This window comes from Sander lucioperca, chromosome 7 (assembly GCF_008315115.2).
Source record: "Sander lucioperca isolate FBNREF2018 chromosome 7, SLUC_FBN_1.2, whole genome shotgun sequence".
In the NCBI taxonomy this organism is placed as follows: Eukaryota; Metazoa; Chordata; class Actinopteri; order Perciformes; family Percidae; genus Sander; species Sander lucioperca.
This window is the reverse complement of record NC_050179.1, coordinates 19,939,592-19,963,580: the sequence shown is the minus strand read 5'-3', so window position 1 is coordinate 19,963,580 and position 23,989 is coordinate 19,939,592. Positions and strand designations below refer to the sequence as shown.

At 40.1% G+C, this 23,989-nt stretch overlaps 1 protein-coding gene across 3 annotated transcripts in view; it reads left to right on the top strand.

Moving 5' to 3' along the window:
• Positions 1–251: 251 nt before the first annotated feature.
• LOC116046848 (copine-8-like) overlaps positions 252–23,989 on the top strand; it is a 68,145-nt gene continuing 44,407 nt past the window's right edge. For 2 of the 3 annotated variants that reach the window (XM_031295299.2, XM_031295300.2), the window contains exons 1-2: positions 1,737–2,162; positions 16,194–16,234. In XM_031295299.2, coding sequence (XP_031151159.1) covers positions 2,080–2,162; positions 16,194–16,234 — 124 coding nt within the window. In that variant the 5' untranslated portion in view covers positions 1,737–2,079. Of the gene's footprint in view, positions 318–1,736; positions 2,163–16,193; positions 16,235–23,989 lie in introns of those variants that run through there. The other variant, XM_036003405.1, reaches the window with a different exon arrangement.

Genomic DNA, 23,989 nt, shown 5'->3' with positions numbered 1-23,989 from the left:
ACATGTACTTCCGTTGATCCACACCAGTGATCCCTCTTCTAGTGTCATCATCTCATCATTAGTTAGCTAACCATCTAAAAATAAATAAATAAATGAATTAACTTGCCAATACCCAGAAGGTATTTAAAGCACTTCATTGTTCTAAAGGTATTTCCAGAATCCAAAATATTCTATATACTGTATGGTTAAAAAAGGCTATACATAAATATATGCTGTATATATATTTTTGACTTGTCTGCCGCGATTTCCTTCCGTTTCCAAATCAAAACAAAGATGGCTGCCCGCCGGTTACCTGGACAAGAAACTTGGGAAACTGGGTAAAAATCCCATTTTATCGTGTAACGTTAATGTTAGAGGATAAATTATTGTTTCATCCAGATGTTTAGAATAATATTTGAAGATTCTGTTCTGTACGTTTTTAAAGACCTTCTGGGTTTTCCAAACATGACCGAAGCACCAAAAAATGTTAGTTTAGCTAGCTAAATTAACGTTAGCTCTGTGACCTGAATGTATGCTAAAGACATTTTTCTAAAGTAAATATCTGTCCTGTGTTAAACGGGTGGTTCAAAATTTTGGACATAGTTAGTTTTCAACACTTTTCATCCAGTCCTTCCAGTTGCAGAGTTCACTGGTGCTAGGCTAGCGCAAGTCAACAGTATCTGCTAGCCTGCCACTAAAAACAGTCTTACCCCTCCACAGTATACCCGAGACAAATAAATGAAAATGCCAGACTATCAATGTAAATGTCTGTGTTGATAGAATAATGTTAGAAATAAACTACCCTTGCATCGCATTACAATAATTATACTTTGTTCCCTGTAGTTGGTAGCATAGGCTACAGCAGTGGCAGAGTGATATTACCTAGGCTACTGAGAAAGACGGTTTCCATAACAATCACACAAGTTTATTTACCTGCCGCTGCAATTTGCATGTAAACTGTCCGAAATTAGCTACATGACTTTTCTGTCAGCAATTACCTAAAATTAGCAGTTAGCCCAGCCAAGTATCTACCAAGAGTGTAGCTATACCGTTAGCTAACGTTGTCACTCTCCACAATGCATTGAACTGTAACGTTATCTCCACTAAAGTTGTCAGTGTCAATCTATCAGTACCAGCTAGGCTGTTATGAAAGGGGCTAGCTTTATTAGCTAGAGTAGCCTACCAAAAGTTATTACCTGTTCATCAGTAGCTGTTGGTGCATCTGGAAAGACGGATGGAACCGCATTCGTTGTCAGTGACTTGTGGTCCTTTAGATTGCAGGGTTTTTATATTTCTAACATTATTCTATCAACACAGACATTTACATTGATAGTCTGGGGTTATAATTTTTTTGCCTCGGGTGTACTGTGGAGTGGGTAAGACTGTTTTTAGTGGCAGGCTAGCAGATACTGTTGACTTGCGCTAGCCTAGCACCAGTGAAGTCTGCAACTGGAAGGACTGGATGAAAAGTGTTGAAAACGGTCTCCACTGATAAATAACACACTGGCTAACTTGGAAATTAGGTCCTATGTCCAAAATTCTGAACCACCCCTTTAAGTGGACTTTTGTGCTTTTTAAAGTTGATTTTGACTTATAGTTCTGCAGCTCAACCCTTAACTAAACTACACTTTTCCGTTTCAAGCCTTTACCCGCCCAAAATAATCCAACGTTAATCTCCAACACCAAAACTTTGAATTTGAACTAAACATTAGCCCTTCTTCTGATTTTTTTATTGGCGGTTGGTAAACACGGCCCTAATCTAATTTATCTTTGTCAAGCTATGTGATCCTGTGTGGATGAATACTGTACACTCCCCCTTTTATGTGTAGACTGTGTGTGCATGTTTCCTCCCTCCCCTTCACACAGTCCTCTCTCCTCCGGAGCACCGAGGCGCACAGAGACGCCACTCCAGCGCGCTGCAGCTCCGCGTCCGCGTTCCTCTATCTCTCTCTCCGGTGCTTCGCGCTTCCTAAAACAAACGACTTGTTGTCTTTTCGTTGCAAGTCTCCCCCCTCCCTTATCATCTTAACTCGGTTCCTCTCATGTCGCCTTTAAGGCGCTGGATACGAGGCGATTTGTGATCGACCAAGCAGCAGCTCGATGAATATGGCGTGTATTGGGGACGCAGACCCTTTTACCGCTGCGATACCTGCCACCAAAGTTGAACTCACGGTTTCTTGTCGGTGAGTACAAACTGCTGTTTTCCACACAGTCTACTGCTGTTAGAAATACAAATGACATGTTTATATCTCTATTTGAAATTGTTTAATAGTTTTGATATTTGACACTTGACCGGGAGTAAATGTCAGTCACTGCTGGATGTAGTGGAGAGTAAAGGCACCAGGAACTACGTTCGCTACCGTTTAAATTGCTGTTATTACTGAGTTTAGCCTGATATACATCCTTTTAGGGTTCAATTCTCTTTCTATACAGTAGCCTAGTGGAAGTTGCATGGTAATATAGGGACTTCGATAGGGTTTGCCTATGATCGCCAGATGGAAATCAGAGTTGACATGTATTTACTGTACTGCTCTGATAAAGATGCCATATGCACATCTGTGGGAATTTATGTTTTATCACAGCAAATAGCCACTTTTTCGTGCCTGGTAATAATGCACAAATTCTATGGATGCTGTGGGTGCAGACTGGATGAAGCAGGCATGGGCAGTGTGTTTGGTTCGGATGGTAGATTTACTATCCTCTCCACTCCGTTCTTATAGCACTAATAGTAGAGGGGTGTACTGTAGGTGGGGTTGGGAGGAAGAGAGTTATTTCTGGATGCTGCAACTGGCCGGTAAGACACACCTCCTGTAGTCACCCCTAATCACAGTTTATGTATTTTATTAAATAGTCTATCTATCTATCTATCTATCTATCTATCTACTGTATCTATATTAGAGCTGAGACACTTGAGTTGATCCACAGAAAATTAATCAATGACTGTTCCGATAATAGATTAATTGTAACTTTTCAATCAAAAACACCAATCATTTCTGGGTACAGCTTCTCAATGTGATGATTTGTTGCTTTTCTCTGTTTTGTATGACAGTAAAGTGAATACCTTTGGGTTTTGGACTGTTGAACAGATAAGATAAAGATGTCATCAGATGGGACTATGGGAAACTGTGCTAGACATTTTCACTGTTTTCTAGACCGATTGATCAATTAAACGTAAATAATGTCCTCTGTGCATGCATAGAGATGAGTAACACAAATTAAGGTAAAAACCAACATAAAGTGTCTTTGTAAGGTGTTTTTCCAACACATGCTTGCAGAACAGCCCCAGTTTAGGGCTGCAACTATTATTTTCAATATGGATTTACCTGCATATCATTACCCTGAATATAATTAACTGTTGGGCATTTATTCCTACTTTCTAGCATTTTATTGACCATCAATATTTTAACTTGATTAACTGTTTATGCTCTACCTCAGTGCTATTTAGCATTTATTCTCCAACGTCTCTGCTGGAGGGATGAACAGCATTCTTCCAAAAGATATTACCTCATTTGATGTTTTAATGATGAGGATGATGGTGGTGGAGAGCCCCTTCTGGCACATTGCTCCGAAATCTGTCATAGGTGTTAAGTTGGGTTGAGATCTGATCACTTTGATAGCTATAAAAAAATATGTAAATCATATATTATATTTTATATAATTTTATTTTTTCAACTACAGTTGATTTATTGATAGAAAATGAAACCGCACCACTTCTGATAACTGATTAATCGTTAGTCTTTTTTCAAACACAAATGTGCTTTTTTTCTTTGATTTCTATGATAGAAAATCTTTGAAAGTTCTTTTTTCACCTGGAGACAGTTCACAAAAACAATATCACCCCAAGGTCCACATCATAGCTCTTCTGAAGCTTTCAATCCTACTCCCGATCGTCATCAGCAGATGGAGTTTGTCCAGTTGTCATGGAATTGTATTGCTATTTTGAGCACTTTAAGGTCTGGAATTTAATTGCTTGGAAAAAAAAAAAAAAGATTATTCTTTTGGGTTTCTGACTGTCGGCTGGACAAAATAATCAATTTGAATACCGCAACTTGCACTTGGGTTAGGGTAATAGCCATTTTCATCTTTTTAATGCTGTTTTATCAACCAAAACATCAGGAAAATATACAGCAGATTACAGGATAAGAAAATGATTTGTTAGTTGTAGCCATACATCAAACCATTCACCTCTCCTTCCCTGAATGGAAGTATCCGTATCCGTATCCGTTTCGTTTCTTCACTCATTTATTCACATTTTTTCCTTTTAGTTTGTCACCTATCGCTATAATATCAATACAGTTTTGAGATAGGAGAGTGTCATATCTAGGATCTTTAATATTTTAATATTATAATATACTGTAGCTGAGAGTATATCTTATTATGTTCTCTTCAGTTCTACCCCTGATCATCATATCCACACTACTATGATCACTTTCATGTTTCTTGTGTGTGAACGAAGCACCTAGAACTGCAACTAACGGTTACTTTCATTGTCTGTAAAGTGTCCGAAAATAATGAAAATGTAGGCCTACATCAAAATTTCTCAAAACCCAAGATGACGTCTTTAAATAGCTTGTTTTGTCTGTCCAGCCAATATATATTTAGTTTAGTATCATATAAAACAGAAAAAAGCTGCAAATCCTCACATATGAGAAGCTGCAACCAGCAATGTTTTTGGCATTTATATTTGAAAAATGACAAACTATTAATCAATTATCAATATAGTTGCTTCTTAATTTTGTCTATTAACTATTCCATGAATCAACTAATTGTTTCATCTCTAAAAGCACCAGTCGCCCCTAAACTGTCTTCCGTAATATAATGATTAAAACATGGTGCGATATCATTATATATATAAAAATATATAAATGTTGAGGTATTTAGATGCAGTCAAAAATGTTTGTGGTATTTGATTGTTCACTATCATCCATCTCTATAGATAGAGGTTTAGGAGGAAGTTGTGCGTTTTGAAAGATGTCATTTTACTGGAAAACTAAGTCTTGTAAACCTGTTTTGAGACACATAATGAACAGAAGAACAAAGAGTTTGGACTGAATTTTGTTTCCACTGACCTAAAATCTGCCAGCTGCTGCAGGAGACCGAGCTGCTGTTGTTGTTTTATGTCGGCCTAAGATAAAAGCCTGATAATGACTCAACAGAAGAAGTCAGCCTGGTAATGACCTGAATGATTTTGAGATCAGAGCCTGTGAAGACTTTTCTTCTAAAATGATGAAGCCACCATCTGGACAAAATAATTGTTCTTTTGAAATGATGGCATCATGAAAGAAAAGCTATTTTGTTAAGAGTTATGAATGATCTAAGGGTGCGCCAATCAATCAGTACACTGGTCGGTATTGACCGATATTTAGGATTCCTTGTAACGGATTGGGCAGATTTTGTCAAAGAATGCTGTTGTTAAGTAACAATAATGCACTTTTGTTGATTGGTTTTCAGCCTTAGTCCGTGAGTCACGGCGCTGAACGGAACGTGACACATATAGCTGAGCTGAGGTAAAGAAGAAAGGAAAATTATCGGTTAAAAAAATGTGGCAACATATTAAGAACAGTTAAGAGGCCCGCTGCGGAGTCAGCAGTAGCTATGAATGTACAAACTGTTGAGGGCGAAGTAAAGAAAAAGAGAAGCTACTTTTCGAACAAGTGCCACATTGATGACAAAGGGAAAACGAGGGAATGGTTAGCCTACCTTCCCGACGACCAGTCCATGCACTTAATTTACTGTCGAACCTACGTGTCGTCAGAAAATGCAAATAATTTGTTAATTAGATTAACAACTAACCTTAAACTAGAGGCAATAAAAGACCACGAGTCATCCAAGTCTCATATCAAGTGCACTGCCATACAGCTGGCGAAGATGGGACCCCAGGAGCAGAGTATGGCAATAAAGGCTATCTACTCTACACAGGCTTTTTTTCACCTCACTTTTTATTTGCCTATATTAATAAAATATGTATTAATAATTTAAAAAAATAATAATGTATTGAAGCAAATTAAAATATGCTAGTGCACTCTCTTTTATAAATTTGAATTCCGGAAAAAGTGGTAGGTAAAAAATATAAGTGGCTGGTAAAATTGGGCATCCACCAGCCACTGTGGCTGGTGGGCAAAAAAGTTCATTTCCCATCCTGGTTGCAGCCATGGAGCACAGTAAGTGGTGCTCTAAAGTGTGGCTTTATTTTAAGTTGAAAAAGCCCGGTAAAACTGTAAATCACCATTGAATTAAAATAAATTTTGTGAGAAGAAATTCCCCTAGTCTGCTGCAACAGCACCGTTTGACTAATAAGTGCAAAATTCCAGGAATATTCAAGGTGGAAACTTTTCATGGCAATTAACTGGAATGTGGAATCTGGAAATTACTGGGAATAAAATGGAAATGTTGTTGTTATGTTCCTCTTATCTGTGAAATAAACATGTGACCCGTTTCAACTCCATCCCTCAAAGAATCGGTAAGATAAGAACCGGAATCGAAAAGAAGAATTGTTAAAATCAAAACAATGCCCAACCATACCGATATATTAATTCTGAATAGTTTGTTCGGTGGTCTCTAAGGCCAATCAGAAGAACCAATCAGATGACGCAAAAGTGAGACAATTTTTCTACGCGCCCCTAAAATAGCTTTGGTGATCTGGCAGTTTTTCCAGATGTCAATACATTTGCAATTTCCAATGTGTGTTCCAAGGAAATCCATTATGGAGGAACGCAAGTTTTATGTCAGCTTTCAATGCTGTGAGCTGCGCAAACCACAATCTCATTAGCCTTCATTGTATTGAGTTGGTGGCTGAATTCTAATTGACAGATATCTCAACACCTCTGAAGATTGAGACAATATGTTGAGAAAATGTTGTTTTCTAGGCTTAAAAGCTACTTATTTATAGCAGAAGGCCTGTGTTACAAACTGGAGGTGTGCAGTGTAAAAGGCAGGAGTGTTGACCAGACAGTGAGGGTCAAGTGCAAGATGCTATCAATATGCATTATGGTAAATGTAAAATTCAGAATTGTTGGTGCATGACCCTAACAGACAGGATATCTTGCTCTCTGCTGCGTCGATTTTGACCATTCCTTTTCTGCACGTACCCCAACTGAATGGAAGTGCAACACTAAATCACAGGAGAATTCTGAAAGCTGGAAATCTTAGGACATAGAGACAATGCTTTTCAGCCTGGTATGAAGTCACAGATTAAACAATATGCTTCGGGCTGCAACTAATGATTATTTGAATTATCGATTGATCTGACAATTATTTTCTTGATTAATTGTGTGGTCTGTAAAACGTCAGAGCCATGAAAAATGGCCATCACGATATCCTAGAGCCCAAGGTTCTGTCTTCAAATGTCTTGTTTTGTCTGACCAACTTCTCCAAAATGCAATTATATCCATTCACTATAAAAGGAGATTAAGAAAAGCAGCAAATTCTCACATTCCAGGTGGAACTTTAAAGTGTTTGCCATTTTTGCTTGAAAAAAAGACCAAATTGATTATGAAAATAGTTGCCAATTCATTTTCTGTTGACCGACTAATTGTTGTGGCTCTAATCTGCATAGCTTTGATATTTTATATACTTTTATAAGTTCCACACGTGGTCATTCTGTTCTATACCACCACCTGAATACCAGTGCTGTCATGTTTTCATCCGTAAGATGAAGTTTCCACTTTTTGACTGACACATCCATTGCTTAACCATTTAGATTGATTTTCTTTCAACAGAAACAACCGATTGATCACTGTTTTTTAACTGCAGAGCTGAGAGCAGAGTCAGCACCCTCACCAACACAAAATTTACCAGCCCTGAGCCGGTGGGTGGTGTGATTTTCCCACTTTGGTGTCTCTGCTTGTCGGCAAAGCTACTGAAGCATTCAGTCTAGATAGATCGCATCCTTCAGTGAAAGCCCTCCTCCACTCAATAAATCCAAACCATGGCCGCACTCATCATGTGTGTAGTCAAGCAGAAGAACTGACAGATTGATTAACTCAAGTCCAATATTGTGCATCAGTGAGAAGAAATCCCCCTAGTCTGCTGCAACAGCACTGTTTGACTGATAAGTGCCTGTTAGGGCTGCAAAATTCCAGGAATATTCAAGGTGGAAACTTTTCATGGCAATTAACTGGAATGTGGAATCTGAAAATAACTGGGAATAAAATGGAAATGTAGTTTTTATTTGCTCAGGCTGTATTTACCATGTCAAGCAGATAGAAAACAGCAGATAAAAACAAAGCTTATACCACATCATAAGGAGACATAATCCATTAATTAGCCAAATAAATCCATACATTTGTCAAATACATTCAATGTGAAATGTGACATGTGGTGAGTTAGCTAGTTAACTAATGGGGAAAGGCTACTTTGAATATTTGAGGCGACAATGTAAGCTGTGTGCAAACTAAGGGTTTAAAGTGCTCATATTATGCTCATTTTCAGGTTCATAATTGTATTTAGATGTTGTACCAGAATAGGTTTATTATATATTTAAATTATATATTATATATTATATTAAAGCATAATATGAGAACTTTAAAGTGAATAGCTAATTCAGAAAAGAATGAATAGGTGGCCCCTTTGGGTGGAATTAATTAACATTGCTCAATTAGCATGCTAAATCTAGCTTCATCCCACATGGTAACAGCTAGCTAGCAAAAACTAGCAGAAGGTGTCAATAAGTTATAAACTGTGTACTTTGCTTTAGGCTACCATCTGCTGGTTACCTGAAATATCATTAAAAAAATATTCACTCCAGTAGTATAATCAAAACTTCCCTAGAAGGATGTTGTCCTTTGACTCAGACAGTGCAGCAGTGTTGGCTGTATTGTTGGCTGCACATGTGATGGGAGAATGCACTGTACCTGCAGAGGGTTGTAATCTTACAGAGTTCCTATTTAATGGGATGCTGGCAAATGATCTGCTGAATGCAGTGCATGGTTACAATTCAATTAAATGGGCAGTTCGCTATTAAAAGGTAGGATTTTTAAATTAAAATTGTGTTTAACGTCCCTTGAAAAATTTGCGTCACTTTGCAACTCTTGTGCCTGTCACTCCTGATCACAAGTCCTTGATGATGGTGTTTAGTTTTGTGCATGGATAGTAAACAGTGAGCCAGGCTGCCTTTAGAGCTGCAGACGGTCGGTCCTCTGAGAATGTTTGTGCACAAAGATGTCGGTGTTCACGGTGGTGTGGCTGTCAGCTGATCTGAGTGGTCCACAGCGGAGAGATAGCCGTGACCTTTAGGCACAAAAGGTGGGAAGTGTATCCCGTCGAAGAATTGACGTGTTGTGATGTGGCTGTATTGAAGCTGGACGCTGACCTGCTGGGAGACTGGTCAATCTGTCACAGCCGATGTTGCTCTTTCCACGAGTGAGGTGAAGAAAGAGACAGAAAGACTTGTTGAAACAGAGAAGGAATCCTGTGTGCTGCTATGTTTTTCATGTTTTAGTACACACAAACAACCAACATCACTGCAATATTAAGCAAGTTTACCAGACACATTTATTTGCTATAAAGCACTTTTGTTTAAAGTGCTAAATAATTCCCCAGAGTCTTAACAACTGAACACGCAGAAAAGTTTTTGGCATTTTTTAACTGTTCAGGGATCGGCATTTACCCCGATTATCTTACTCCGATCATTTACATCAGCTTGTAGTGATCGCCACCTTGCAGCACGGTGGCTCAGTGGTTAGCACTTCTGCCTCACAGCAAGAAGGTTCTGGGTTCAAACCCAGGTCGTCCCGGGCCTTTCTGTGTGGAGTTTGCATGTTCTCCCCGTGTTTGCGTGGGTTTCCTCCGGGTGCTCTGGTTTCTTCCCACCATAAAGACATGCATGCAAACTAGGACTACAGTTGAAAATTAGCTGACTGGCTAACACTGGCACATTTACAGAAATGTTGATTAATGTGCATTGTCCTAATCAAATAAATCGAAATTTAAATTTAATCACACACGCCCTGCACCACAGACAGACTGCCTGGATGCCGGCACTTTCAAACCAAGATGGGCGCGCGGCCACTCACCAGTGTCTATCCAGAGTATCTCGTAGCTTGCCAGCCCTTGGCAACAAGTAAAATAGTTTATAATATTAATAATAATAATAATAATAATAATAATAATAATACATTTTATTTGTAACGCAAGTGCTACATAGAAATGCTAAGGAGAAAAAAGTATTAAAACTAAAAGAAACGACAAAAGGACAAGGAAAGGGGTAAGAAATCAGCCAAAAGCTTTGCGGTGTCCTCAAGTAGTCAGGGAGAGCATTCCACAGCCAGGGAGCAGCTGTGCAAAATGCCCGATCGCCCATAGTGCGGAGCATGGTCCTGGGGGGTTTCGGGAGATATGCTGAACCAGAGCGGAGGGAACGTGGAGGTTTGTGGGGCGGGGAGTTCCTTGAGGTTGAGGAGAGCATCACCATGGATGCACTGGTGGGTAAGAAGGGAAACCTTGTACTCAAACCTGAGTGAGACCGGAAGCCAGTGGAGTGATTTGAGGATGGGGGTGATGTGGTCATGTTTGCGCACGCTCATTAAGATCCTGGCAGCGCCTGGATGAGACAAAGGCATGGACAAGCTTTTCGGCATCTGAGAGAGTCAGTCTGTCTTTCTTAGTCATCCGTTTTTTACAGAAGCGGATTACTCTAATTCTCCGCCCTTCTTCCGTGATTCCACCAGGAAACCGCGCTTTCAGGCCATTATTCCCTGGAGCCGACATCGGTAAACATCCTAAAGAAAACTGTTTTGGTGTTGAGAGAAAATACTCATTTGCTGCACTAAGTTAAATGTATTAAGCTTAAGACATATTTTAGTTACTGTGTTTACTTAGTTATTTTTGTACAACAAAAAAACGGTGTGCAGCTCTATTATAAGTATCAGATCGGGACTTGGTATTGGCAGATATTCAATATTAAAAAAATCGGATCGGGGGGTCAAAAAAGCTGATTGGGACATCCCTACTGAGAATTATGATGTTTTTAAGCTTTCTTCAGTATCAAAGTAATCCAGTGATAGTTGATAGCTGTACATCCATGGGTACAGTGCAAACAGGAACTGCTAACTACTTCGGCATACTTTCAATGGTGCCAATTTGAAAATAAAAAAAACACTGTCTTGTCATAAGGGAGAGTAAATTACAGCAGCGAGGCACTCTCTACACTGTTATAATTAGGTGCAATAATTCCTCGGGGTACAGGTTATGTTTATGTAGTTTATCACTTTTTCCTACTGATTTATTATTTTTATCTGTCTTTTTTCACCTATTGTTTCATACACTTCCACTCTATTCCATTTTTTCGTATTAATGAACAAGTAGATCTGTTGACTACCAACTAAAACTAACTACAACTTCAAGTTCAAACACAGCTTTAATGAAACCAAGTGAAATGAAAATAAAGATGAAGATTCCCTGTTTCCCCTCCACCTCTCCTTCCCAGTGTTGCTTCACCTTGTGACTTTACTGGTATTGGTCCTCGGTGTTACAAATCCTCCACCATTTAGGTGGAACAGAGCAAAGAGCATAACACCAACAGATCAAGGCAGTCTCATGTGTCAGGACCAAACCACACGAGGCCCAGTGTGGGTCTTGCTGAGCGGCTGCATTAATGAGCTTTGAAGTAGTCATTTGGCCTAATTAAGGCCCATCCAGCCACCGTAGCTTCACCTGGTTACCTCAGAGAGCCAATGAGGCTCCATCACATTACTAACCAGCTCACCTCCTGCCCCCTCTGTTCCTCTGCTTTCATCTTTTGCACAGCCACTTTTCTCCATCTCTGTGATTGATGCGGGCAGATTTGATGACATTCTGTTGATCAGTGTTTGATGTGATTTTAACGTGGTTAGGGTGCTTCAAGCTTAAAATAATCCAGGGAATTTTAGACTTTCTGAGCAGGCTGTACATACATGACCGTATAACATAGAGCATTTACATTGATGCAATTTGTAATGCTTTATAGTTAATATACATTCTGATACTAATGTGCTTAAAAAATGTGCACTTACAGTGGTTGCAGTTTCTATCTATTCTTATTTAACGAGAATGATGTTGATCAGCAGGGATGGAAGTCTGTTCTTCCAAATTTGCTCCAACATTATTTTTTCACATTCACACAGACTTCTTACAGTATTTTGTGACTTAGTATTTATTTAGTTCATTATTGGATGCACATCACTTTCCCAACAGCACACATACAAACACAAACACAGAGAATCTGACAAAAACGTTGAGAGTTTACAGAGGGTCTCAGCTCAGTCAACAGCTCAGCGCTTTCTTCAGACTCAATAGACCTGATTGATCTGGTGTTATCCTCCCAGCAGGACGAGCATGTGCTGTTCATTACTGAGGGGACCTCTTTATGAGATATTTAGCTCCACAGACAACTACAACAAACACTAACAGTAAACAAACCTGCAAATTGGCTGGAAGGCTAAATATCAAACTAGTGGACATAGGTTACGAGATAGGAGTGGCCACAGTGGACCTCTCTGACTTTACGAAGCAAGAAGACGAGGAGGTTTTCTAGCTTAGAAGGTTTCCTCGCTACTTGTGCTCCCGTGGAGTCTGGTGAGTGGAGGCTGGCACTAACACTGCCTGGGTTAATGCTTCCAATCCCAGAGGTGCCACCCAGGATAAAAATGTCCTGGAGACTAGGCACTCGCATCCATCGCATAGCATGTGTTAAAGTAGTTGGAGGAAGCTGAATGGTTGAAAATGGTTGTGTTGAGGGCTGTTTCACAAGTTTGATGTACTGTATGCTGATTTTCGACTAGGGATGTCACAAAAAACGGTACTTCGGTACCAAGTCGGGACCAAAATTCTGAAAGCATGACGGTACTTTTTTTTCAGAAAGTTGAGAGAGAAAAAAAAATGACACTGAAAAAAGAGTGACATGTCACAGTACTAGATCTTTGGTATCGTGACATCCCTAGATCACATACCTGTCGAAAATAGGGATGTCACAATACCAAAAATCTAGTAGTCGATACCGATACCACCGAAAGTACACAATACTCAATACCAAAATCGTGACACAGTATGTAAAAAAAAAAAAAATCATCATCAATACCGATACCAGTGAAATTTCATGATTCTTGAGGGTTAGGGTACCCTATTCTTCACATGTAGTACACAACAGGAGATTGTGTGTGTTGTGTTACTTACTGGAAATACTTCGTAATTTGGTCATGAACAGACTCTTGCAGTTCCCTAAATTTGTCAGATGATTTCGGCATTGGCCCTTACCTTCAGAAGTTCCGGAATCTTGTTGTCTCTCCAGTTAGACATTTTCATTGGCGTCTTCATATAAATGGACCTTCTTCTTTACCCTCAGATTTTTTTTTCTTCAGTTTTGGGCTGCGGCATAATGGAAAGGTCATCAACATGTCAACTCGCTCGTTGGGAATTCTCTGGACAATGACCTGCTGTATTCACACTTTGGGCTAAATTGGACATTACACAGCTGGCAGGGCAAAGTCTGTTTAATGTCCAGTCCAACTGATTCGGACATTTGTGATCTCACATACGACGCCTCTGAGTAATGTCTAGATAATTTCAGGGTTGCGGAGCATGTGTGAAAGGGGCTTTAGTGACCGATTTCACATTACACATAGTCATTTGCCCCTTTATAAAAAATAATGAGTGGTGCAGCATTAAAGGACCATAGTTGTTTTGGCTGTTTTATATCATTTACTACAAACTACATGTTCATTGCATTAGCAAACTCATTTGCAAATCCAGTTGCTTCTAGATTTTTTAATATTTTTGCCATCTTGACAACTTGAAAAATGGATTTCTGTTAATTTCCACACAATATGAACATCTGATTATTTCTTTTCTTACTCAGCATCTCATTATCTTGAAATATAAAAAACACCTCACCTCCTTACTTTTAAGGCTAAAAAATGGGTAAAACGTTTAATACAATATGGAAAACCCTCTGGATTATGTAACCTGTTTGACAATTAAACATTAGGGGACTAAAATAAAATTACAGATTAGGGCACTCTTTTTCTTGCTGATTTCTCCAAGCGCATCATTCTGGTAAAATCCTATTGGATCCTTTTTAGATATTGTTTTAGGGCTTTTTTCCTTTTATTAGAAAAACAATTCTCACAGATGGAAGTCCCCCCCCTCCCCTCTCTCCTCTTCTTCCTCCTCACATACAGGTATTTAAAGCTCCAGCTGCCATGTTTAGGTGGCTGTGATGTAACTGGTGGGATTTCAAATGTAATTCTGGTGTCAAGGAGGGACCTCATAAATGTTTGAACGACGAGGCACTCTGCTCAGACCGCCCAGACGTTTCCAGGGCTGCCCGCGGTGGAAAGGGCTTTTTAAAGAGTCACCCATCTCTATCAGGGCCAGGTGGAAGCCCAAGGGTGCACATGAATCAGATGGCGGTTACCATATCCATATAAGTGTGTACACTTCTGCCAGCAGTCACACACATACAGATGCATCCTTGTCTTTCATACCCTCCTTACACTCTTTTTTTCTTCTTCTTTCCTTCACTGGGTCTCGTCCCCTGCTTCCACTCATACTCCTCTGGGAGGAGGATCCGAGTACTGTATTATTTTTTATTGGACATTCATGCTATTTGGCAGGTGAATTCGCCCACTTCTCACTCCTGCACAATCTCTCAGACTTTCCGCTAGTCATAAACACAGCCCCGATATGACTAGGCCTGATTCCATCGCTTATTATCATTTATTTAAGGTCTCAGAGCGGGGGAAAAGCCAGAGGGCGTGCCCTGACAGCGAGGCAACGGAGCGTGGCATTTTAACCATCTGGGCCACACTGGGATCAACACAACACGAGTGCCTGATCTAGATACATCACTAGCCATCAACGGCTTCAAGACACTCGCTGCTTTTCATACAGGACAGGATGGGCGACAGGATGGGCGACAGAATGCTCGCCCCGCAGATAGCATGATAGCAGGAGCCTCTCTCCCCTACCTTACCCCTTCATCTCTCTTTTTCTCTGTCAGCAGAGCACAATATGGACAAAGTCACGCTGCTGTGATTACTGCAGCTTAAAGTGATACTCAGAATCTCCATATTAAGAATCAAAATCACATTCTGTAGGCTTGTAAAGTGGCTGTAAAAAGTTTGGTGTGGCTCTTATTTCATGGTGCATGATGGCTAAAGTCAACTTAAATTCATGTCAGTCAAAGCATTCCAAATATGAACTGGAAAAAAGCCATCACACATATCCATAAATACTTGTCAGACCTCACCTGCAGCATAATTAATTTCTTCACTTTCCATCTATATGCACAGTATGCTCAAAACATTCATATATTCAGTAAGTTATAATTGTAATCCCTGTATTAGCTTTTGATGTGGTGTAAAATACTTTCAGCTTCTCCAAACAGTAGATTTTGGGGTAATGTGTCCCACTGGACTTCCTGCTGATGGCCGAAGCACTCATATTATTCTGTCTTTCTGGGTTAGCTTATTGCAAGCTTTATGTGGTTTTAATGTGAGATTTGGCAGGAGTACAAGCTGAGTCAGTCAGTGAGTGAGTGAGTGAGTGACGGACTGGTTCAGTTCAGCCCTTTTGGGTATTGTTCGCCTCGTCCCTGTCCTCCTGAGAACCTGGACACTGTAAGCAAATGACACTGAGTTAAAACCGCAAAGACCAACCACTGACGTAACAGGCCGGGTTTCCCTTCCCCACCCCAAGCTGCTCCTCGGTTTCTTTCTTCACCGGTCCCAGGCAGCTGTGAGTTGTCGTCTTTGTGTGCATATTTAATTCCTTCAGAGCTGTTTAACCGTGGAGTACCTCAGTGGTGCTGAGCATCTGCCAGCGATGGGACTCTTCGGTGCATTTATCCCTCCCCATGCAAAGAGCAAAGGCTGGAGTGTCATGTAAATTTGATGGCAGCCTCCACTGTTGTTGTTGCTGGCACCCAGGGAGTGCAAAAATGTGAAAAAACAGGTACTCTCTTCTGCTGTTTTCTCTGTATGTTTGAAATATAAATGGGCTCCACTTTAAACTCTTTATAGTCTTTTTGATGTTGCTGCCTCAATGACTAGATGAAATGGCTTTTGTTAATCAAGTCGGAGGAGGATTATGGTTAAACAAGTTGTCGGGGTCAGTGAGGGAGCTAATTAGGTGTGGTTTAGTGATGTAATAACTTTCTAGTTCCACTTCCTTTGTTGAAGTGGGAGAGCTGTGCAATTATTTTTTATGTCAATGTGTCTCTTTGTTTTCTTGTTTTTCAGAAACCTGCTGGACAGAGACACATTCTCCAAGTCTGATCCAAGTAAGCTTGACACACACACACACACACACACACACACACACCAGCTCACAGCAGGACAAACACACAACACACACACACACACGCTCTGCCTCGCCTGTGTGAATCAGTAGACATTTGCATATGTCAGGGGTCGTATTCGTCACTGTTCTCTCTCCCAACGTGAGTGAGGGGAACCAGATCATCCTCACACAAACCAGCCACTTCCCTCCTACAAATTAAAGGAAACACACACACACACACACACACATACACACACACACACACACACACACACACACACACACACATTCACACATACACACTCCCTTGACAGCAGAGGTTCAATTTGGCAACTGGTCCAGTGGTTTTTAAAGGCCCAGTCTACAATCCAACATTAATATGCCTTGATAGAGAAACGTAAAGTGCTGGATTGAAGATGTTTTCCATTATATATATTGTGCAATCTGATCCTGGGGTTATTTTTTAATCAATTTGTTATTGATTATTTTATTTAGGCAAAGTTTGTGTATGGCTGCTTGTGTTTAGACAATATTTAACATTTGAGAACTTTGCCTGTTTTTAGGAAAACGTATATTCCTCAAATTAGTAAAAAAAAAAATGGTAGGGTATAAAGGTATTATTCAGTTATCGGTTCCAAAACTGTCTTCTCAGCACGACTGTTGAAAATAAAACCCAGTCCGACTAAAAGCTGAGAACAGATCCTCTTATACTCACGTACACGGGCACATGTGCACACACAAGCTTGAAGATTGTAAAGTAGTTCCTTGCTGTTTTCATCGTCGTGCCAGCTTTGTTTTCTGTAACAGACTGTGACAGTCCTGTCTGTTAAAAGCCCTCTAAAAAATAAAAAATAAACATGATGGGAGGAAAACGGTCCGTGTACTTGGTGGCCAACGGATTTTCGTTTTGAAAGGAAAAAAACAAAAACGAAAAACGGCCAGTTTCCCAATTACCATTAGTAAATAGGAAAACAAAAAACGGAAAACAACCCATTATTCGTTTTTTGTTTTGATAGTTAAAATCGGAAAACGAAAAACAATCTCGTTATCCGATTGTCTTTGATGTATTTGTAGATGGAACTCGGAAATTAAAATGTGTGTATAAATCTTATTCCTTTTTCCGTACCGCCTGTAAAATCCGTTCTGTGCACTGCCTGATCAGTTCTACGCTTGCGCGAACTTCACAGCTCTATGCACGCATTGGCGTAAGGATGTTTGGACATTCCCGGTTACCGGAAGAAAACATTAGACAGTGACAGTAGACCGTTATGATGGCAGAGATGAAGTTTACAAGGTGTTTGCTGGAGTTGCCTAAAGTATCTGTTAATGATATACGGAGGGTCGTCCGGCCATCCAGTACAACACCATGCAGCAAATTAAATAAAGGCTTCAAATTTTACGTTTCGTCATTTCTTTGCAACTTTGAAGGTAATTTGCTAACGCTAGCTAGCCTGAGCTAGAAGCCTTGCTTTGGTGTTTTAAGTCATGACTCCGTCCTGCTTCAGGTTAACCATGTTTTAAATAAAGTTTAAGCATGTGTATACCTCTCACTTCATGTGTTTGTACTTTTATGAAAGTATCGGGTAAAAACAGGGCTACAAATGAGACCTCTGTGAGAGACCAGCTAACTCCTAGCAAATTATTATGTAGCTCAATGCTGGACATTTCACCCCTAATTCCGGTCACTTTACTGTATTTGTATTTGTTTAGTATTTGGTTTAGAAGCCTTTATTGGTGATTTTTACGGTACAAAGTCCTGCTACATACGTAAATAGCTAGCTATATATGCTCCGCTATGTCGCGTTAGCATGCAGCTACAATAGTTAGCTATGAGTATGCTAACGTTAGATTGTAGTGGAACGAAGCAGCACTTTCTAACGTCAAAAATCACAGATAAAGGCTTCTGAACCAAACACTACACAATCGGACATGTTTCAGCAGGAATGTGACCCGGAATTGGGGAGAATTTAACAACATTGCCAGCTAAGATGACCGTTAGCATGTAGCTACTATAGTGTTTACTGCCGTTAGCATGTAGCTACTATAGTGGTATACAGTGGTGGCTGGGAGAGCTGTCATCCCATCGTCAAAAGGACACTTATGTACGTTTACACTTCATCGCATTAATAATAGACAGTCTATGGTTATTAGTCAAGACGAAGTATTAAAGGTAAAAACATTAACGTAAACAACACAACAACGATGTCGCTACACTGTTTTGGATCAGTGACAAGTTTCGAATGTTTGTAGCTATGACTATTGTATAATAAAGATTTAATAAAGAAAGATTTAATAAAAAAGTTGTAATGTTTGGTCGTAAAGTGTTGACACATGGTAAATCGCACACTGACAACAACCATACAGTCAATGACAAGGACATTGTTAGTTTTCTACTACGTAATTATGCGCATGCACAGAACGGATCTTACAGGCGGTACTGGCCAATAAATGCTATTGAAGGGCGGGTCTTGGCGTGGTGGGAGTAACTTCCGGGTCACGAAAAAATACCAATGCAAAATGAAGGAATACGACTTATACACACGTATTTTAATTTCCGAGTTCCATCTACAAATACATCAAAGACAATCGGATAACGAGATTGTTTTTCGTTTTCCGTTTTTTAATATCAAAACAAAAAACGAATAATGGGTTGTTTTCCGTTTTTTTTTTCCTATTTACTAATGGTAATTGGGAAACTGGCCATTTTTCGTTTTTGTTTTTTTCCTTTCAAAACGAAAATCCGTTGCCCACCAAGTACACGGACCGAAAACACTCGTTGGTTGGCGTTTGGTTACCATGCACTATTCTTCAGCATCACCTTGCTTCATTCCCGAAATATTCAGCACTTTGCCGCCTGGGTGCTGTACAGTGAACCCAATGGTGTTTTTAGTGTTGGCCGGTGTTCATGAACCCATAATTGATGAGCTCTTAGAATCGCGGATTGGACCTTTAAGTGTCAGACGGTGGGAGAGGAGGATGAGCATCCCTGCCGGCCCCAACATTTATGCAAGGAGGCACTTGTGCTGCGTCCATGTCTCTGCTCTGCTGACAGCACTGGCCCCAGTCACACAGCATTAGACTGCCTCAGCAGAGCCACACACACACACACACACACACACACACACACACACAGTGCACACATCCAGGGCCTCAGGCAGGCTCACGCACCATATTCATATTAGCTTATAAAGCTGGACAACAATCCAGTGTTTTGTGTGTTTATATGTGTGTGTGTATTTTAGCCGCTGCAGGAATGTGAATGTGCTTTGCATTTAGCAGACAGGAGCATTGCACTGTCGGTATCTCCTACATTCAAAACAGAGATGGTGTTAGCAGTGCTATTGTCAAGCTGTTTCCCTCATCATCAGCCTGGTGAATAGGAAGAGTTGAAGGTGGGCCGGTACAGATGGCGAGAATGCATCGCCATTCATGGCATGTGATTGATGTAAAGCTATTTCCCCCACCCCGTACAATAACGCAGAGACCATGTGTCATTCACTGCATCATTGAAAGATTAAAGGATGTCTGTATATTCAACCAGCTGAGCCCTGGCTTGCTACACACCACCCACAATGCAACATATACAACATCCAGACTGACAGTCGGCCAAAACACGGCAAGTTTGAGTACTTCTGCCGCCACACCAGACACAGGGTAATTAAGATGTTTTTGGGAGTTTTTTTTGCACTCAAAAACAGTGACATTTTCAACACAGCTGTGAGTAAAAAAAAAAAAAAAAACTAAATGTTTGTAATAGTATAGCGTATCTGGGCTCAGCAGGAGCTTCATTCTAAAATATGGAAATGTCAGTTTTTGGGGGAAAAAAATGGAATTCATCAGATGATTTTCACTCACAGTCACGACTATAAATGAGTTGATGAATCTATGATTAAATCAGTCATGTCATGTCATCAGTAGGTGGTAGCTCATATATTAAGTCAGGCGTAAATTTAGAATTATTTAATGCTGTAATTAATGATAATGCATGTCGCCTCAGTAAAAGGTGTTGCCTTCATAATCAGCTCAACTCAAGTTCTTTTTTTAGAGGGTCTGATTGCCTCCTGTATGTGTGAGTGTGTATGTGTTTTTTGGACCCTGATTTTAGAGATTTTATGCTACATTTAAAAAGTTTCACCTTTTAGCTTCAGTGAGCCCCTCTCTTGTAGATAAAATGTAAATTTCTGTCTTTATACATTTATATATGTATTTTTTAAATGTTGTACACAAACTGCAGGTTTGAACAGCATTAAAGTGTAGAAGTAACATTCTATTCTACATTACATTCTATTCATTCTGAACAAACTTTTTTTCTTTACTATTTGCAATGTAAACATAGTGTAACTATAAATTAGACATGGTGGTTGGGTTTACATTAGGGCTGAAACGATTCCTCGAATAATTCGATTACAAAAAATCCTTGATGCAAAATGATTTTCCTCGAAGCTTCGTTAAATCAATGTTACCAACGTTGTTTTGCTGACGGACGGTGTTTCCACACGGATCATTATTATTGTCGCACACCAGACGCTGCTCAGTCTGCTGGCGACACATGCCAGAGCGTAAAAAGTGTCTACTGAAAAACCGAACTAGCTCACCACAATAATAGCACGACGTCAATGCTTCACCATCTCAACAGAAAACATTTCTTATCCATTCCACGAAGCGGACCCGACAAAAGTAAATCACGGAGTTGTATGGACGATGAAACTACACCAAACTACTACCAAAATCAAAGACAAGAAAATACATAGCAGTGACCACAATTTAATCTAAAGAGCTGACTTGTTGACTATCCCATTATTACAATGATTACAAATTTGATTACAATGCTACGTGGCATTGTAAATATTAATATATAAATTAAAATAGATTGAGTATAATTAATATTTACATATACATATATTTACATATAGGCTTATATACAGATCAGTCTCAGGATGAAACTTGTAGTTCTGAAAGTTGCACAACTTAAGGTAATGTTTAATGTATGCCTTAGTGTGAGGTTGATGTCATTTCAGAAAATGTTTTCTTTAAAAATTTTACAATGTAATATGGCACTTAAATGCACTTCATTTTTTAGTTTTTTGAGAGATGATATTGTAAGCAATGTAGGCAACATTTTGATTTTTGTTGCTTTTTCTGAAAAGTTAACCAAACTATTGTTTATTATTGCTCTTCAATAAAACAAAAGTATTTCTTATCCGATTAATCGATGGAATAATCGGTAGAATACTCGATTACTAAAATAATCGATAGCTGCAGCCCTAGTTTACATATGTTTCATTACCTTTGTAGCTGTTCAGTGGAAGCCTAGCTGACAGTGCAATTTTGAGGGGGGTTTGAATAGGGTTGGGTATCGTTTGCGTTTTTCTGATACCGGTGCTAAAACGATACTTTTTAAACGGAGCCGGTGCCTGAACAGATATTTTTAAACCGACATTAAAGAACGGCTTGTTTATTGCTAAGGCCATATGGTCAAAATTAAAGATTTGATAATAATGTAATAACTATAACTTATAACAATAACCTATTTCACCAGTAAATTGCAGTTGAACTACAAAAACAACCACCAGATGGGAAAAGGGTATTTTACAATAACTTTGAATGCACCACGAGGCTACCTGTTTTAACTGAACGCACCGTCTGTGTTGTTTTAATTCCGACAACGGCAGCTGCTGCACTGCAGAGCAGACTGTTACGTCCCGGTGTTGGAATCCTCTACAGTTAAATACAGTCACACTTTACACTGTTTAACCTTAGCTGTCAGCATTTTAACTGTGTTTAATCCAGCTGCTAGCTAAAGGTAGGCTAATGTTACCTGCTGTCGAGTGTAGTGTAAAGTCAGGCACCGAAATTTTCGTTCTTATTCGGTCTCGTTACTACCGTTTACATAGGCACCGGTGCCCTATTGACACCGCGTTTTGGTAACCAACCCTAGTTTTGAAAGAGTTTAATGAGCCTTTATAACCCGTTACAGAGCATGTAATCCATCAAAAAATTGTTTTCAGTAGACAGGGCCGATCTTCACAACTAAATTTTTCGCTCAACACCACTTATTTGGAAAACGTAACCCTATGAGGTCTAATCCATTATATTCGGTATAATAGTGGAATACTGGTCTGCATGTAAATGTACTCAATGATGGACACGCACTGGTTGTTACAGGAATCAAACCTGCTAACTTAGAACAGTAACCACTGAGCCACAATACCCAACCAGCTCACCAGCCATGCCGTGGGTCCCCATGGATGGTCAACCAGCCAGGCAACCATCTTAGTGGTTACTTAAAGGCGCTGACACACCAAGCCGATAATCGGCCGTTGGACAGTCTGGCGAGGTCAGTGACTCGAGTCTGTTCGGTGTGTTCTGTGCCGTCGTCCGTCCGAGGGGCCGTTTAGTTCCCTTTCAAATGGTGCCCCATTTGTAAGGAACATGCATTTGTGGGATGAGCAGCAGCGCTGAGTATGTGGGTTGCGCCCATGAAAAATTTGCCAGATCTTCTCTGCCAATGCCAAACAGCTTGGTGTTTGGTGGATTGGATGATTGAAGTTTGAAGAAACAAGACATATTGGCCATTTAACAATTTATTCATTTCACAAACAGGAGCCTCAGTAGCGTGTGGAAGAACCATACACAGCCACAACAGCCTGGCACCTCACCAGCCACTGCTGTGGGATGGCATCCCATTCTTCAACCAGCATTTGTCGCAAGTCAGTCAACGTGGTTGTGTTGGTCACTCTGACACGAACAGCACGCCCAAGCTTATCCCACAAGTGTTCAATGGGGTTGAGGTCAGGACTGCTGGCAGGCCATTCCATCCTCTCCACTCCCACATTCTGGAGGTAGTCTCTGATAAACCCCGCCCTGTGGGGGCAAGCATTGTCATCTTGGAGGATAGAGTTTGGTACCAGACTGTGGAGATATGGGATTGCCACTGGTTGCAGAATCTCATCTCTATATCTCTCTGCATTGAGATTGCCTCCAATGATGACAAGCCTCGTTTTTCCAGTGAGGGAGATGCTGCCCCACACCATCACACTGCCTCCACCAAAAGGTGTTATCGGTGCAGCAATCTGCATAGCGTTCTCCGCATCTTCTCCACACTTTGACCCTACGATCCAACTGCTGTAGGCTGAATCTGGACTCAATGAACATAACGTTCCTCCACATGTTCAGGTTCCAATCCACCAAACACCAAACGAGTCAATGGCAGAATAAGCTGTTTGGCATTGGCCAAGAGAAGATTTGGCAAATTTTTCATGGGTGCAACCCACATACTCAGCGCTGCTGCTCATCCCACAAGTGCATGTTCCTTACAAATGGGGCACCGTTTGAAAGGGAACTAAACAGGCTTTCCAACGGTATAAGATTTATTGCCATTGAGATCGCATTTCTTTTGCAAGAAAGACCTGAGTCATTAGAAGAAATAAGAGAGATAAGACCCACAACAAAACATAATGACATGTGTCATACGACAGGAAATATCCAAAACACACATCCTGTTGATTTTTGGCAGGAATTTCTTGTTTTATTGCAATTTTATTTATTTTATGTGGACATAGTTCATGTCTTACTTTAGCATTTCCACCATTCCACCACTCACATGTTTATTATGTAAACATTTTACCAGTTAAGACAGATTTCCAAGTGTCTGGTCCCGGGGGTTTGCAGAGTTGTGAGTCGCTGCCACGTGACGGATGTGTGTGAATACAGTAAAGGCTGCTAGAATGCAAATGAAATGTCATTTTAGTGCCAG